The 17,670-nt window shown below is 36.6% G+C and overlaps 1 protein-coding gene across 2 annotated transcripts in view; it reads right to left on the bottom strand.

The window, feature by feature from the left end:
* Positions 1-17,670, bottom strand: part of ipo11 (importin 11) — a 163,766-nt gene that overhangs the window by 132,550 nt on the left and 13,546 nt on the right. For both annotated transcript variants that reach the window (XM_084138669.1, XM_084138670.1), the window contains exons 3-5: positions 16,894-16,994; positions 11,203-11,275; positions 6,823-7,026 (exon numbers count right to left, since the gene is read on the bottom strand). In XM_084138669.1, coding sequence (XP_083994795.1) covers positions 6,823-7,026; positions 11,203-11,275; positions 16,894-16,994 — 378 coding nt within the window. The remainder of the gene's footprint in view (positions 1-6,822; positions 7,027-11,202; positions 11,276-16,893; positions 16,995-17,670) is intronic.

The raw sequence follows: 17,670 nt of genomic DNA, 5'->3' as shown, positions 1-17,670 counted from the left end.
TTCCTTCCCGCCTGCAACCTCCCCGTCTCTCTCTTGAAACCAACACGGAAGTGAGTTAAACTGCAATTCATTGACTGGCCGCTTGGACTGGCTGCAGAAGTGAGTCAAATCTGTATCTCCCCCATGTTAAAATTACCAACTTTACAGCAGAAAAAAACATGTTTACAGCCTGGATCTCTATGTGGCTTTGGTCTATACAGCTAATTTTGCCCTTCATAACAACTGTGAGGGGGGTGCATTTTTTTATAACTCATCCGTTTAGTTGATTAATATTTAAATTTAAGGGTGTGGCCACTTGAGTGACAGGTGGGTTGTCGCTGATGTCAATGCTAGCCGTTTGTCTGCTGTTACTAGCCGTCACTTCACCTCAGTAAATGTTAGCTGCTGAACTTGCCTTCTCTGCAGTGTTTGTGCTTTTTTTCGGGATTATTTCATACAATTTAATACACCCATTACTTCGCCCACGGCTTTGGATTCCGTCGTTGTCGTCGAGTATCGTTCGAGAGAACAACCGAACCAGCGCTGTATTTCAGTTGTTTTCCTCTGTGAACATGCACTAATGGATGTCTGACAATTTCGTTGCTTTTTGGAGTTTTCAAATTTAAAAACGTCAATAAAGGCTCGTTCGTTCTGCTCTCACGGAACAGATGGATTATAATATGTTTATGCCGTCAGATGAAATCATGCAGGCGTCGGCGCTTTCTCCGTCCGTGCTATAAATGCACATGAATGAGCGCGGATTTTCTAGCGCATTTACTTGCACTTCAAAGGCAATATATCTATGGTTTAACCCATTTGAGAGGCGGCCAAAATCAGAATTTAAAATGGACTGAATAAGCTCTCTACGAACTTGAGCGATGCCGCGCTGACGGAGATAGGTCTGACTGCAGAACCGCAGAACCATACGTCATAGCAGTGTGAGGACGACAGCGCCAGCCCAACAGTCTGGTGCCGGAAGTGGATACCATACATATCCACCTTACATATACCATACCTAAACCTACCCATCTCCACCCCTTAGATGCTTTTACCCCGCCCACTTCAGGCATCAGACTGTTAGGCTGGCGCTGTCGTCCTCACACTGCTATGACGTATGGTTCTGCGGTTCTGCAGTTGGTTATTATTGCGCTGACGGACCATAAGAAAGAGTGACTGACATGTATGCACATAAATCACTGTCACACACACACTCTCGAAGTAATATTAGTGCATAATACATTTTCAACTAGAAGAATAGTACAGAATCACAATACACAGTCTCACTTGTAGCCATGTCTTTTAACTATTATAATATTTCGAAGGGCAAAAATAGGAACTTTTAATTGGCTTTACATAATCAGCTAACTCGATCACGTCGAGGCTCGAGCTAGTGATTTCAGATAGCCAGGCTCATATCTATGGCCAGGTTCCTCAGCTCCACCAAAGCCCGTCACGCCCCGCCTCTTTGCCCATTTTCTGTTATCCGGGAGTGACGCAAGGCCAAGATGGCAACGGCCGGCTCCGCCTACTTTAGGCTTCAAAAATGCTCTTCAGAAACCTACGGGTGACGTCACGGACACTACGTCCGTATTTTTTTACAGTCTATGGTCACGATACCTAAATTTATCAGTATCGATACTTAAAAAAAAAAAAAAAAACGCCTCCCTATGGACGTCTGTGTTTTTTTCCTGACGCACGCAGCAAAGAACCTGCCGCTGTCAGTGTCATGTGACAAAACACTACAGCGAGATGGCTGCATGTGCGAGCACAAGTGGTCCACGACTCGTAGAAAAAGATGACGCGAGGAGTGACATATGGAAGTACGTTGCCTACCTTGCTCTGTTGCACGGTGCACCGATACTTCAAAAGTAAATCGGAAATTAAAAACGTCACGATTCCTTAATTTATTAGTATCGATACTTCTAAGAATGACCGCGTTCCAGATGGCCGGCGACACACTGGCTGCGTGTCGTGTCCGTTTTTATTTCGGCTCCCATGTTAACTGCCTGCGTGACACACGCGTCTGGGTGCAGCTCGAGACGCGCGGAAAACGCGTGCATGCTAGAAATAGAACCGACGCCTATTTTTCAAGCGACACGCAAGCGTGTTGGAAGCGTTTCCAGGCAAAATAGAATAGGAAAAGATGTTTCTATGTCATTTTGACACGAATACATATTAATAAATGACATTTTGATGTTTGAAAGTTTTGACATAAATACAATATAAATGTAATTTAAAAAAGTATTATCGATTTTCAAATATTGCACCTCTTAATACAGAACGAATTATTCTGTAGCCTATTTTGCCGTCAACACTGCCGACGTTGTCTTTGCTGCTATATATTTATGTTTAACATGAAGTATAGGCCTTCCACAACTCTCTCCCCACATGTCAAATATATCACCAATGAGGCTTATCATATGTTACCAATATTAAACATTGTTTAATATAATCGCTGTTCATATTTTTATTCAAAGTTCAGAATCAAGATAAAGCTCTTATGTTTCTTATGATAAATGAGATAATGCTGCTAAATTTATAATTTTTTTACCTTGAATGTCATTGCTCTAATTTATTTTTTATATTTTGATATTTCATATTTTGTTCAAATGTTTAATATATCTGCTGTTCATATGTTCATTTATTAGTGTGTTATATGATTAGAATGTTGTCCCGGTTTTAAAATAAAGCACAGCAATGATATTTGAGAGTGTTTCTCCCTTTTCAAGAAAAGTATCGAAAAAGTATCGAAATCGCAATACTTGACTTGGTATCGGTATCGAAACAATAATTTTGGTATCGTGACAACACTACTCTCAGTATGACGTTAGTGCGAACGGTCTTTGTTTTAAACACTAATATAATGCAATACCTACCTCACAAATCCATAATGAGGATAAGGAATACATATAAATAAAGATGATTAATTACCACGCTGTTGCAGACTGGAGTATCCTTGAGATTTGAGGTGTAGGTTCGTTGTCTTCTAAATCGGGATCAGATTCTGGCACAAATGCTTATGGCTGAATTTTACCAGTTGCCATTTTTTCAACATCAGAAGTTTTTAAAACAATTCCACACGTGTGATGGGGATATTGAAAATTATTTTATGCAAAACTGTCACCCAATCACAGCAGTGGGCATCTACTTCCAAGTCTTGAATGCGGCATGCCTTTCAAAACTGAGTTTTACAAAGAGAGGACCAAAAGCAGGATAGAAAATAGCCTATTACTTCTAAATTAGGATGTTTTTTGATGGAAAAAACTTGATGACATTAGTGGACATCAAAGAACATTATAATTTTAAAAAAATACAGTTCATGACCCCTTTAAATTATTTGAGACCATGTTATAACTGTGCATGTCCTACTTGCTGATCATCAACAATCACAGAAGATCCCATGTGACAAACACACAAGCTCCTCTCATCCAAGTGCTCGTCATATCAGTCACACATTTAGATTCATCATGTCATGAAAACTTGTGGCGCATTCATATATCCCACATAATCTGTTGCTCCACTGATGAGCTGAAGCACATTTTGAATTAGTGAGTCACGGATTTCCTCTCTAAAAACTTCAAGGCTAATAAAACGCTGGCGGTGAGCCTTATGCCTACACAATAAAATCAGATCCGTTTACGACTATGGCTGATGACTATAGTTCCCATATGGACACTCAATTCTGTCTTGTTAGCCTGCTCACACCCACTAGTCATTAATCTTCCTTTATTACAGTGAGCCATGGACAGTGCTTTATGAGTCTATATGAAAACTAACCTGTCCTCTAAAGTCCAAACAGAATCTCAAACAGCAGCCTTAAAGTGACATTCAAGTAAAAAATACAAATTCTGTGATCATTTACTCACTATAATGTCCTTCCAAACCTGTTTCAGAACTCAAAACTTCTTTGTTAGTCCAAAAACAGCTTTCATTGAAACCAAGCTACCAAAATGACTAGTTAGTTCACCAAAAAATAAAAATAAAAGAATCTCCAAAACTGTTTGGATGCCAACATTTTTCAAAATATGTTCTTTTATGTTCCACAGAAGAAATTCAGAAATTCAAAGAGTTTTTCCATTTATATGGAAACATTTCTCAAAATATAGCCATTTTTGGGTGAACTATCTCTTTAAATAATTATGTTTAATACATTTTTGTATTAATTTTGTTCTACATAAAATGAGGAGAAAAAAAAAAATCCTTATTAGCCATTTAGGTTTTTAAGCTATTGTTTCCGAACTGTTCTGTCTTGTACCCAGACAGCCACATTCATTTAGTATATTATTCAGCATTGTTATTCATTATAATAAAGTAGCAAATATTACAATAGCCTAATTCACTTAAAATTACAGATACTGTAGAAGAAAGACTTTCCAATTAGTTTCTTTCTTTAATGAAGTGCATGAGCTTTTAGGGCTTCGGGGGAAGTCATGCAGAAATGTGTTAGAGAAAGAATTAACAGTGAAATTATTTATAAACAAGATCTAATTAAGTCGTGATTTCTGCTTTACAGGTTTTAAAAAAAGCAAAAGCAAAATAATGTCCTGGTTGGGAATCACTGTTCTGAGGAAGCTCTTCACTGTCGACTGGTTGTGACGTTAAGAAAAGTGTTTGCAGGGGTCAAATGAAAAGTATTTCTTAGTGGAGAAAAAAGGACCTGCATTAACATGAACAAATGCCAGTGATAAATCACTTGTCAAAATTACGAGTCTCCCTGCAACTTGGTATGGTACAGGTGTCTTATCTCCGCAATTCTAACGGCCAGTCAGAACGTCAGTAAAATGTAGAAGAGAGGGAAAAATGTGATGCAGCTTGAAGTCAAAACATCTGCTGATATTTCACACAGGAGTGCTCATACATCTCCTGTGAGGCTCAGTGAACTGGGGCAGAGCGTGAGGATGTGCGCAGCTTAACAGTGGCTCCTAGAGGCAGGCGCTTGTAGAGAGGGTAAAATGACGAATGATAGTCCATGTCACTGAAAGTTGCTAAGGCGATCTCTAATAAAATAAGGTGGAAAATGGAGAGGAAAATAATAAGAGAGCAGAAAGCTTTTTGGAATAAAACCAGCATAACATCCGGGTGTCATGCCCAACAAACACAGAATAGTAAGTGCCACCTGTCTTCGTCTTTAATTGGCCATGTACACATAATGGTGTCAAAGTTGTTGTTGTTTTTTTTATCATCATTCTTTGTTTATTACCTGAATGCACGCATTAAAAGCATACATTAAAACAATAGTATGGATGCAAAACATATCGGCCACCATATCGGTATTGGCCGATATATGTTCATTTTTAAATATATTGTTATCGGCCCGATTAGAAAATTTGGTTGATATATTAAAGCCGATAAATAATGGATTATTTCTTTCAGCTGAGACACTTCAGATGCGCACTTTTCACCCTGATGGTTTCGAATTGCTTGAAATATGATTGAAATCACTGAAAATACAGTTAAGCACAACATGCAAGTCTGTCATACTGGCTACATAAAATTATAATGAGAACATTATAATTGTGTGCTTGGGACATGGCTTTTACTGAGGAGATTTTTGGTTTTGTAATCAGGCTCTTTAAAAGTTATATAAAAATTTGCATTTAGATTTATCGGCCAATTTTTTCGGTTATCGACTTTCAAATATAAAGAATTATCATTTATAGGTATAGGACAAAATTATCATATCGGTGCGTCCCTACAATAGTAAACAAATAAATTATTACTGTTGTTGTTATTAATAATAATAACAATAAATATGAATAATGATAATAATAATATTATTAATGAATATTTCTTTAGTGTGTAATGTTGTTGTTTGGGCATGACAAATATCTGCAAAGTTACAAAACAAAAAGTCCACTCCAAAGAGAGTTATTCTATATCTCAGGTTTATGAACTCCCTGAAATGTCGTAGTCTTGAGATTTTTTTCCGAGAACATACACATCACAAAATTCCTTATTTATAATTACTCCCACCAAAGCCATGAGCAAAAAAAAGGCTGATGCCTGGTTGAGTTGCGTTCATAGTGTGTTGAAACTCACGGTTATGGTAACAGGCATGACATTTCCAAAACAGTTCGAAGCAGTTGGCCAATCACAACACACTGGTCCAGCCAACCAATCAGAGCACATTGCGCATTTCAGAAGGAGGGGCTTCATAGAGACCATAACTAAACAGAGCGTTACTGACAGACATGGAAGGGAGGTGCTGCAATAATGAAATATATGTGACAAATAATGTGATTTTTGAACATTTAACCATGAAAACCTATTCTAGTATACCCCAAAAACAAAATCAAGAATTTGAAAAAGGGCATAATAGGACCCTTTTTATAACAACATTATTTAGGAACCATAAGAGTAACTTCCCAAACATTTTGACAAATTAATTTTCATTAATTTTTCCAGTTGTGATTACTGGACGAGAATTTAATTTCACTTAAAAGCACATTTTAGAGCTGGTTTTGGAGTCATATTTTAACTTTGGGAATTTCCATGATGCTTTAACATTAAATTAATTTCCTTTTTGGGTTACATTTTAAAATTTCTGCGGCGCTCTAAGAAATATTTCATTTTGATTTGTCAATCGCATTTGACCATTGTCCAAAACAACCAATTACCTACATAATACTAGTTTCATTTCTCTTGCATCACTCTATGGTCTCTTTCTTCTTACATAGTAAACTAATTTAAAAATTAATCAATATTTCACTGAAAATTATCCCCTTACACAAAGAAAAGAAAAAGCGACACATAACAACCTTGACCAGCAGGTACAATTCTAAGAAAAAAGGTTGCGCAGAAAATAACACAGATGAAGGTAAGGAGCATGAGGGCTCTACTCACATCCTGGAAGAGTCTCCTATCGGTGGCGAGGCGTTTGGAGGACAGAGTCTTGGTGACGTGATAGAATGTGAGCAGGGCTCTGTGCTGCTGAAGACTGTCCTGAATCTTCACAGACTCCAGCAGAATAGGGATCAGCTCGGGCCACTGCCGAGGACAGTCCAGGCGTGCCACTTTAGCGATCAACACTGCTATCTGGGTGGCGATCTGCAATGAAAAAAGCAACTTTAAAGGGATTTCAAGGACACATCCAGTAGCAGATTTCAATCATAGCTGCCGGTGTGAATATATCAATATTCTTTTAAATGTGAAATTAACAACTACTGAAGTAACAGTCCTCACATCCTGTGGGCATTTAGCCCTTTCAAACATGTCTCAAACGGTTATGAGCTTTAAATGAACCATTTTAATTAAATTAATGAATCCAATATCCCTAAATGCAGAAGTGTTACCACCATTAAAGCTGCAATTTAAGCAATCAAACCTCTTTGAAATGATGGCTGAAATGAAGGTGACGACTTATAATTATTACACCATATTTACAAGCAACCAAATATTCACTACTGAGGGGGAATCAGGTCAAATGTACACATTTTAGAATTGTTCACTGAAAAAACAAAACATTCATAATAACTGGAAGTGGGGCATCCACCTCAATGTCCTAAATTGTCATGAATCTAATTAATAATAATAATAATAATGTTTCATTAACATTTATTTATATTAAAGAATGATTTGTAGGCCCAAAATACTGAATTCTGGATCAGATGGGTAGCCAATGGTTTCTGTGGCAGAAACTATGAAAAAAAACAGTAGCCGCGTTTCCATTACAGATTTGCCCAAATGTTTTGCGCTATTATCTAAATATCGATAAAAAACTATTGTGAAATGACGGCGTTTCCATTAACTGATGTTATGCGACTAAAACGTCCTTTTTTCTCTCGCGATAAGTCATTCCAAAAATCACGGCAACGGACGTTGGTTTATATAATATCACAGCCACCGCATTAGACATTATTATTATTATTATTATTATTATTATTATTATTATTATTATTATTATTAATGGAAGGGGACGTGGCATGTTTTCCAAGCATTAATGGCAGGGAAAGACCCTTATACTGCGAACGACACATATAAGGAGTTTCTGGGTGTTTCGCCCTCATTTCTGCTCCAAGGATTTGATTGTGGCATTTCTTTGAGATTTAGAATCCAGTATTCCTATAGGCTAATTATTGTTTCTTTTATGAATTTAATAAAGAACTATGTCTGGTATTCTGTCCAAACGATCCATGTAGGCTACTTTTGTGTCCATTTGTTTTTCCTTTTTTAACCCCTAATTGAAAAATGAAAAATAAACGGTTGTCTTTTTAAAACGCAAAGTTGAACACACAAATTTTAATTTGAACTGGCTACACCAACTGCTGCGCAAAAAAGTAAATATCGACGAATTTTCAGATTTTTGTTTATGACTTTTTGCCCCTTTATTAAACATTTAAAATATTCACAAATTAATATGGAAAACATGTCGATTTTACTGGTTTTCTAAGGCCAAATTAGAAACTGTAATTGCTGAATGAGAAGAGCCATTAATATTATTAATAAACTATTGTTTTCTAAGTGTCGGCTAAAATCACATCTCCATCTCTGCTGTTTAGCAGATGCGCTTTTAGAGAGAAATGCACCTTTCATACGGATTACATAATGAAGGTATTAGCTTTCGATTCGAATTTGTTCGTTTTAAAGTGGACATTTCAAGCTTTAGCCAACATAGGCTATATTTTGTTTCAGTTGTCGCGCTCCAGTTTACGGAGATCATGAAAGTGCGTCTGATTGTTTCTTTTATTTTACAAAAGCACAACGTTTTCTTGTTATTGTGAGTTTACACCAATAAAAGTAGTTGAGAATAATGTATTATTATTTTATTTTAAGTATTTTTATTTTATTATAGTATTTTAAGTTGTTTCCACTGTTGATAGGAAAATGCAAGTGTTCGCGGCCGCGCCTCCATGCCATGCAGTGCGCGCTCCACACTCAGCTTTGTTCTTTTTTTGCATAAAAGCGTCTTCTAAATATAGCTTATTAAATGTTATAATAAAATAATATAAAATTATTATTATTTGCGTAGCTATACATGGACCTCAAACACACCGCGTCTTCTAAGTCAGGTGACTGTAAATGCGCAAAAACAGTTTCCATTGCAGTTTTGCGAAATATTCCTTTTTTGAATTGCCTGAAAAACCACCTCATGAGAGCGTAAAAACTTTCTTGCGATAAATGGGGGTTTTTGCGAAATTGACGTGTTTCCATTAAGCGTATTTTCAATTCGCAATTTCAGTTTGCGCAATTTGAAGGGTAATGGAAACGCGGCTAGTGTGTGTGTGTGATGCACAACTGTTTCCGTGTGTGTATTTTGTTTTGTGTATGTTTTTGGCAAAACAGTAATCTGTTCTGATTATCTCACACTCAATACAAATTACACAGCAATGTTCTAACCAAGATTATACTTGCAAATTAGACCAAAGTTCCAAAATGTTCCATTATAGTGATCTGTTTTGTAATAGGAATAAATACTGGCACACTCTGTACATATCAAAATAAATTTTCCTTTACAAATATGCATTTGGCATACACCTCTTTTCAAAGTAACTTACAATGCATTTAATGTATACATTTCACTATTATGCGTGTTTCCTGGTTATTAAACCCATGACCTTGGTGTTGATAGTGGTGTGTCCTCCTACTACCAGTTCAGCTACTAAATAAAAACCAGATAAAATAAATGAATGAATGAATGTATGTATGAAAAAACATCATTATTGCAATTGTTCTCGAGATATAAACTCGCAAAGTCACAATTGCAAGAAAAAGTCAGAATTATCAGCTATTTTCTCAGAATTGCGAAATATAAATTATATCTCACAATTCTGAGAAAAAAAGTAAGAATCGCTTGCAAACTGGCAATAGCGAGTAAATAGTAAGTCAGAATTGAAAAGAGAGATTAAAAAGTCACAATTACCTTTTTTTTTTTTTTTTATTACCTGGTGGAAACATGCTTCTATAAATGTATTTACATTTGTATTTTCACATTTTGTTTCCACTTCGTCATCCAATTTGGATATAACAAGGCAGTGTTTGTGTACTACATCTTCTTCATTCACTAAAGTCTCTAGATATTTGTGCAGTGTCAGCCATGGTCTATAATAAGAAAGCACTTTTAAGCCTACAATTAATTTGAATGTGCATGTGACGTTACTCCACAACAAGAATTGAGCACAGTCATTAGCCAGTAATAAACTAAACAGTGTCCAATACCAACCCATAAATAAAAACCCTGCAAAATACAGAAATAAATGCAGTAAAAAAAAATACGTAGCAAATGAGAAAAATATTATGATAAATTCATGTTTAAAAGATGCGTTTATCTATTTTTAACTTGTCAATATAATTGACTGTGCTGTCCTCCACATTGCCTCGAAATCAACATCAACAAATAATCAAAACGTTACATTCTCCTTAACTTACATTATCCATTAGCACAAGAGTTATTAGTTAAAACTGCATCTAAATATGAAATGGGCAAAGATATTAAAAGAAGAGCAGATGTTGAATCAACTCCATGGATGTCACTCCACTTTATTATAATTACTTTTCTTATAATGATTCAGGCTTTATTCAAACTTAAGGGTTGAATTGATGCAATATATAAAACTGCCCAAAAAAATCAATGTCTCCAGCATTCCTCAACAACACATTACAGCACAGACTTTAAGTGCTTTTTGACTCCAAGCCCATTGATCTTTCACTAGAATCACAGATCAGACTCTCCACTAAACAGAAGAGTTTAATGGTACTCAATCAGGACTGGTAGTTCATTTTAATGGTCGACTGATCATAAACAGGACAGGTAGAACATATGGTCAGGGAATGAACGGCATTTCTCTTCGTGTGGCAAGTGTGTGTGTGTGTGTGTGTGTGTGTGTGTGTGTGTGTACTTGTACAGCTATCTTTGTGAGGACCAGTTTGAGTTTTAGACCATTGGAGTGAGGACAAAGAGAGTAAAGTGAGGACATTTTGGCCGGTCCTCACATTCTGAGACCCCTTTAAAGGCCTTTTTGAGGGTCAAGACTTGGTTTTAGGGATAAGGTTACAATTAGGTTAAGGGTAGGTTTAGGGAAAGGGTTCGGTAAGGTTAGGGTAAGCGGCTAGAGATTGCATTGTGTCAATGAATGTCCTCATAAAGATAGATGTGAGTGAGTGAGTGAGTGAGTGAGTGAGTGAGTGAGTGAGTGAGTGAGTGAGTGAGTGAGTGAGTGAGTGAGTGAGGGAGTGAGGGAGTGAGGGAGTGAGGGAGTGAGGGAGTGAGTGAGTGAGTGAGCTTACCTGGTTGACCGGCTCATTAAAATTAGTGATGAGGCCTGCACGGAGGGTTGACTTCTCTTCTTCTGAGAGAGCACTGAAGAAAAAGAGAGAAGTACAGAGTGTGAGCGGTAGAAAGGAAGTTGTCGATACTGAATCTAGTGTCTCTGAAACAAAGCAAAACAGTGGACCCAAAAAGTATTTGGACACTTCTGCCACATTTAAAAATGTATGAATCTCATAGCATTTGATACATGATATTGATAAATTAATAGTTTTAGGGACAGATTTACTAACAGCTTGTGCCAGCGCAAACCCTCTTTTGGCATTAAAAAAAACCTACTGTTAGGATTTAGAAAAAATTAGCACTGAGACATGGTGTGGACAGGGTTATTTTTGCGGCTGACCTTATTGCAGCATTTGTAGGAGTTTTCCATTCAGACACAACATTTATGGGAGGAGAGTATTTAAATGAATCATGCAAGGTGATTTACTAAGGTTTGCGCTAGTCAATGTACTGGTATTTGCGCCATTATTTAATGCCCCCAAAAAAGGTGCTGATCTTGTGCTGATCTTGGTGGATTGCGATGGTCATTACGGAAATGATCTGACTTCGTCTGTGTTCTTTAATTTAAGCGTTGTCAGTAAATTACCCGCAGAACTTTCCAATCCCATCTGCGTTTTTTTTAAATTGCGCTCTCATGCTAATTTGCCCCATTTAGTAAATCAGGCCTTTACTCAAAGATTCATTAAATTGTTCAAAAGTGACAGTAAACACATTTGTAATGTTACAAAATATTTATATTTCAATTAAATGCTGTTCTTTTGGACTTAGAATGATTTCTAAAGGATCATGTGTCAAGCCCGGAGTAACAATGCTGAAAATCACAGGAATAAATTACATTTTAAAATATAGTCAAATAGAAAAAATAATTTTAAATCATAATATTTCACAATTGTACTGTTTTTACTCTAATATTTAATTAAATAAATGCAACCTTGATGAGCATAAGAAACATGCAAAAATCTTAAAGACCCTGAACTTGCATTACATATTTTATGAACTCATGTTTTTCCATTTAAAATTCAGTGCAGCGACAATAGCATTAAAACACCAGTACAGATTGTTCTAAGATGTCAGAGAAAATAAATCCCACCCTTTAAACCTAGTGCACCTTTGAGGACTGAGCACTTTTGTTCAGCTGAGTGGAAATCTCCAGCGGTTCACTCACTAACCAGAATCTGACTGCAGAGTTAGTGAATTACAGCAGGGCAAAAGCCTAAAATTAATTAGATGTTCACTGGAGGCCACAGGTGACAGAAGCACTAAAGTAAGAGTCTATCTGAATCAGCTGGTCTCTCACCTCTGAAGGCCGGAGGACAAAACGACAGAGCAACCACACACACAAGAGCTGCAGTTATGCTGGACACTTGATACTGGCAAATAAGGAAGCATACTGGAAGCAGTATTTTTGCAGGACCATGAACATTCACAACGTTCCTACTATCTGACAGAAATCACTGAAATAGGAGTCCTAAGAAACAGCACTTTCTACAGCACATCGCCCCAGGCACTGTAAACACAAACCAAAAAAGAATCCAAACACTGCCCGCGGATGTTAGCCAATCGGAAAATTTGAATGCAGTCCTCTGCCAACATTCACTTTTAATGACTTCTGTAGTCTCAGAATCATCTTTAGTACTTAGTAGAACACCCTTTTGCTGTTATGACCTGTTGCAAACGAGATGTTTAACCAGACAGCAGCTTCTGGCAGCGTTTCTGAGGAATCTTCGCCCAATCCTCATGAGCAACGGCCTCCAGTTCAGTAATATTCTATGGTTTGTGTGCTGCAACTGCCTTCTTCAAGAGATTTTCTATGGAGTTCAAGTCAGTTGACCGTGATGGCCACTGTAGAATCTTCCAGGACTTCTTCCGCATCCAAGTCTTGGTAGAATTTGAGGTATGCTTAGGATCCTTGTCCTGTTGGAAGTTCCAATGACGCCCAAGCTTCAGCTTCCTCACTGACGGCATGACGTTTTCTCCTAACAGATTTCCTGATACTTCAATGAATCCATCTTTCCTTCCACATGCTGCAGGTTTCCAGTGCCAGAGGATGCAAAGCAGCCCCAGAGCATCACCGAGCCTCAGCGAAATCAGCTCTACTGTTGGGTCATCTCTGGTTCTCATTGAAAACCATAGATATCACAATCCTCAAAACAACCTATCACACACTTTTGTTGTTGTTAGCAAAAGACGACAGCTGTTACTGTGCGTTCACACCGCCACCGACGAGAGCGTCAAAGTGCCCGGAAGGCATTCATTTTCAATGAATTTTGCCGCTCTCACCGGTGGCGGTGTGAACGTACAGTTAGCCTAGCTTAGCCTCATAACACAAACAGCTGACTCGCCGAACCAGCTGGTGGTGTTGATTGACGAAACTACAGGGTAACTTAAAGACACGATTAATTACATGATCATACACCCATTGTATTCAAACAAATGTTGAAATTACCTTTGATGGAGGTACCTTTGATTAACTTTTTGGACCATTATTTTGTCTTTCATGTGTTCTAGCTCAAGCACACATGGTGCAACTAATGAAGCCCTTGATTAGCAGCATCAGGTGTGCTTGAGACAACACCTGTTTTGCAGATTTGGGCTGTTGTGAGGGATTCTATTCAGGGGGTTGAATCATTTTGAAAGTTAAAACTGAATAAAAGTTCAGTTAAATTTGGGGAAACCACTTGAACCAAATGTTGTGTTGAGTTATGTCAATTACTTTTGTTTTATTTGTTCATTGCAAACAGCTGAAAGTCTGTAAATTGTGTCAATAAACGTGATTTGCAATGGGGGTTAAATAATTTTGATTAAAACTCTGAAAGGAATAGCAGCTGCATGAGATGAAGCTGAAGAGTCAATGTACAACAGTAAACTGAAGCCTGTTCTATATGACACATCCTATACGAGTTTAATCAGATATCCTAGATACAAAAGGACGCAAATGCAAACTTGAACTAGTTAAGAGCTAGCCAGAAAGTGTTACTCCCATTGTGGATGCGCTCTTCTCGTAACAACATGCTGAAGCACAGGCAACGAAAGCATAAAGAATTCACAACATTCTATAGTGTTCTCATTATAATGTTATTTATATGGCAGATTGGCGCTGCACAACTTCAACTTAACTGTATTTTCTACTTGATGATGATTCCAGAAATCCCTGCGTGTTTTCAAAGCTATGACGAGAAACGATTTTGATTCAAATGTAGGCCTGTTGAAAAAAAGATGACGATTCCAGGGCATCACTGCGCACTTTCAAATCCATAGTTTCACTTTATTTCGCCAGTCTGGATTGCATGCTGTCCAAACCTTAACCAATCAGACATCAGAAACCACCCAAAATGTCACAAAAACCAATCAGAAAAAAAATAATAATAATTTTGTCACGGCGATCATCGTTTTCATGAACGATCGTCACTGTCATATCTGAGTACTCGAGTACATCCCTACTAGAGATCAGCTTTCTGCAGAAAAAGCAGTCAATTACAGTTCCTTTGATGTACAGCATACCAAAGTTAATGAAAAGTTTAGAATAATAATATACGGTATATTACAAGTTGTACCGGCCAAAGTGTGTGTTCAGTGCTGTTTGTGCGAATGTCACGACAGCAATCGAAGACAAAACACTTACATATCTATGGTAACCTAGAGCTCCTGCACTCAGATTCAAACAGCTTGTTGAAAGATTGTTAGAACAGCAGCGGAAATTTAAACTGAAAACTGAATCATATCCTTTTATTGAAACGAGTGCTCTGCTGTGCCAAGAGACATTTCACAGGGTACTTTTGCTTTAGCAGCAGACACCTATAAATCCTATAAATGTAAAGTAAAGAGCATGATGTGCTTGATATTAAAAATAAATATTAAAAGTCCAAAAAGCCGCGAAAGAGAACTGAATCCCCTACTAACAGGATGCTTTCTGTGCACGTGCAGCAAGAGGAATAGGACAAGCATAATAGACTTTTTTTGTCTTTGGTTGGGCACCTAAATGGTCAAATGCACACAGAAATGTGTAAACATGTCTATCTTGGTGAGTATTCACGTCAACACAGTCGATGTAAGCCCTGTGCGTCGTTCTTCACTCACTCACTCATATACACACACACACACACACAAAGAGGATTTATGCTCCTCAGGTGGTAACTCAACCTCAGTGAAAGCCCTGCACAATTAATTCAATATTGCAAATTCTTTATTGTTTGTTATTTGTCTGTTTATAGTTGTCTATAGACCTAATAACATTACTAATATTGAAATCAGGGCTCGACATTAATGCTCCTCTTATCCGGGACAAGTGGATTTTTTGGATTTTTTTATAAAAAATAACTAGGGAAACATCTAAACACGAGAATGATTCAGATTTTATTGCATTCAGTGTGAACAGCGATCGATAATAGATAGTGTATTTCTGGTAACAAGGTCGTGCTGTTGAGGCTCACGCTGCCTGTCTCTTTGAGAGAGGATTTTGTGGAGAAATCAAAAGAAATGAGAGTAACAAAACACACATAAAGAAACTCACAGAAGAAACATACTAAGGTAAAAATTCTAAATATTTAGTTTGATTTACAACATATAGTTAAGTAACGTAACAACCTAGGGAGCTGTTTTTCCGAATATTATCATAATGATTGCAAATGTTACATAGATTTCAGTTCAATAAACAAGTACTTACATTTTAGACAGAATATTGACTGTTCTTGTTCTATTTTACCAACGAAAATAGTTCCAAACAAAGATCACAGCAGAACTATTGCACATTCTCAAAGCAACACTCAGCTGTGTTTTGTTACTGAATGATTCAGCATTTTGAACGAAAAGGTTGACTGAATGATTCAATGACTCACTCATTAAGTGACTTGCCGCCACCTACTGGCAGTTTTGATTCATGTTTAAAAGTATCATTGCATTTTTTCCAACATTTCTTATTTGCATATTAAAAAATGTACATTCATTTCGTAACATTATTCATTGCAGTTATAATTTTGCAGTGTAAATTATTTCATTCGTTTGGTAACGACCCTAGTGTCTTGTTATTGTAATTGAATTTATAGATCAAATGTAAGAATTTACATAGCATACATTTAATAAAGTTAAATGTAAAAGGTAAAATAAAAAGGTAAATATATTTTAAAAAAGTATATATAATATAATTAAATATATTAAATGCAGATTTAAGAATGTAAAAGCTGATAAAACACTGATGAAAATATTGCTTCAGAATAAATTAAGACCAAAATTTCAAATTACAACCAAAACCTACGACATCAGGACAAAATGCTGTTCTGCTAAATGAATATGACTAGTATGAAGGCTTAGTCAACATTAGATGTTCATATAAAAAAAAAAAATGCACTTCAAATGAATAATTTTGAAAGGAACCTGGATTTTAAACAGTGCAGTTCTAGCTATCACAAAATGAGTTATGAGAGAAATCATTGTAATAAAAACGCTCAATGTAATTTTACATTAGACAGTGATGTACTTAATGGGCATTTATTAGTTTGGATATTGCTGGGCTGCTTTGACGTAAATGCGATAATGGTTCTATGTGGGAGATGAAGACATCTCTGAAAATAACATCACGCTCATCTCTCAGTTAAAGTAACAGCCTTGATAGAAAAGTCTAGAAATGGTGATGAAGAATCAGATGTACTTACTGGGGTGCGACTCTTCTCCAGTAGCGATCAATACCGTTCTTGAAATAAAGGACAGCTAGCCATCTCACATTGACGTCCAGCAAGTGATTATTGAAGATGTTCTGAGCAAGATCAAAGAGAAAGAGATATTAGACCTATAAATCCGAAAACAATCAAAAAAAAAACTTTGGGGTGAAGTGAAAAGTTTGAATTGTCATGCTTTATTCTGTAACTGACAACAGGCCAAAATCATTCTAACATTTGGGGCAAGTCATTTATGCTCACACCGAGGCTGCATTCATTTGAAATCAAATCATCTTTCATCAATTGAATGCATCCTTGCTGATTAAAAGTGTTAATTTCTTTCCAAAAAAATAAAAAATAAACTGGCCCCAAAATTGAGTGTATATATACACAAACACACACATGTAAATATAATAAACAATTCGGCAAAGAAACAATATAAATATTTCTAGTTAATATAAAAATACATTTGTGCTAATATGTTGGCAGTGCAAGTACAAATCATTCAATTATCAACAGATTATTGTGAGAGAAAAAAAATGCACAATATATGCGAACATATGATTATATGTCAGTATAAGTATATGTTTCGCCATAGCCATGGTCTCTTAATCAATTTGGTGGAGTGTTCTTTTTTTTTTTTAAACAAATTTTTTATAAAGTCAGAATTTTTTTAACTTTCATTTGGTGCCTCTAGTGACGCAGAAAATACAGACTTTACCATTAAAAAAACCCACGAGAATGTGAAAAAACTGTGTATTCATGCATTTCCTG

This window comes from Abramis brama (assembly GCF_963993115.1).
Source record: "Abramis brama genome assembly, chromosome: 16".
In the NCBI taxonomy this organism is placed as follows: Eukaryota; Metazoa; Chordata; class Actinopteri; order Cypriniformes; family Leuciscidae; genus Abramis; species Abramis brama.
This window is presented reverse-complemented; position numbering and strand designations above follow the sequence as displayed.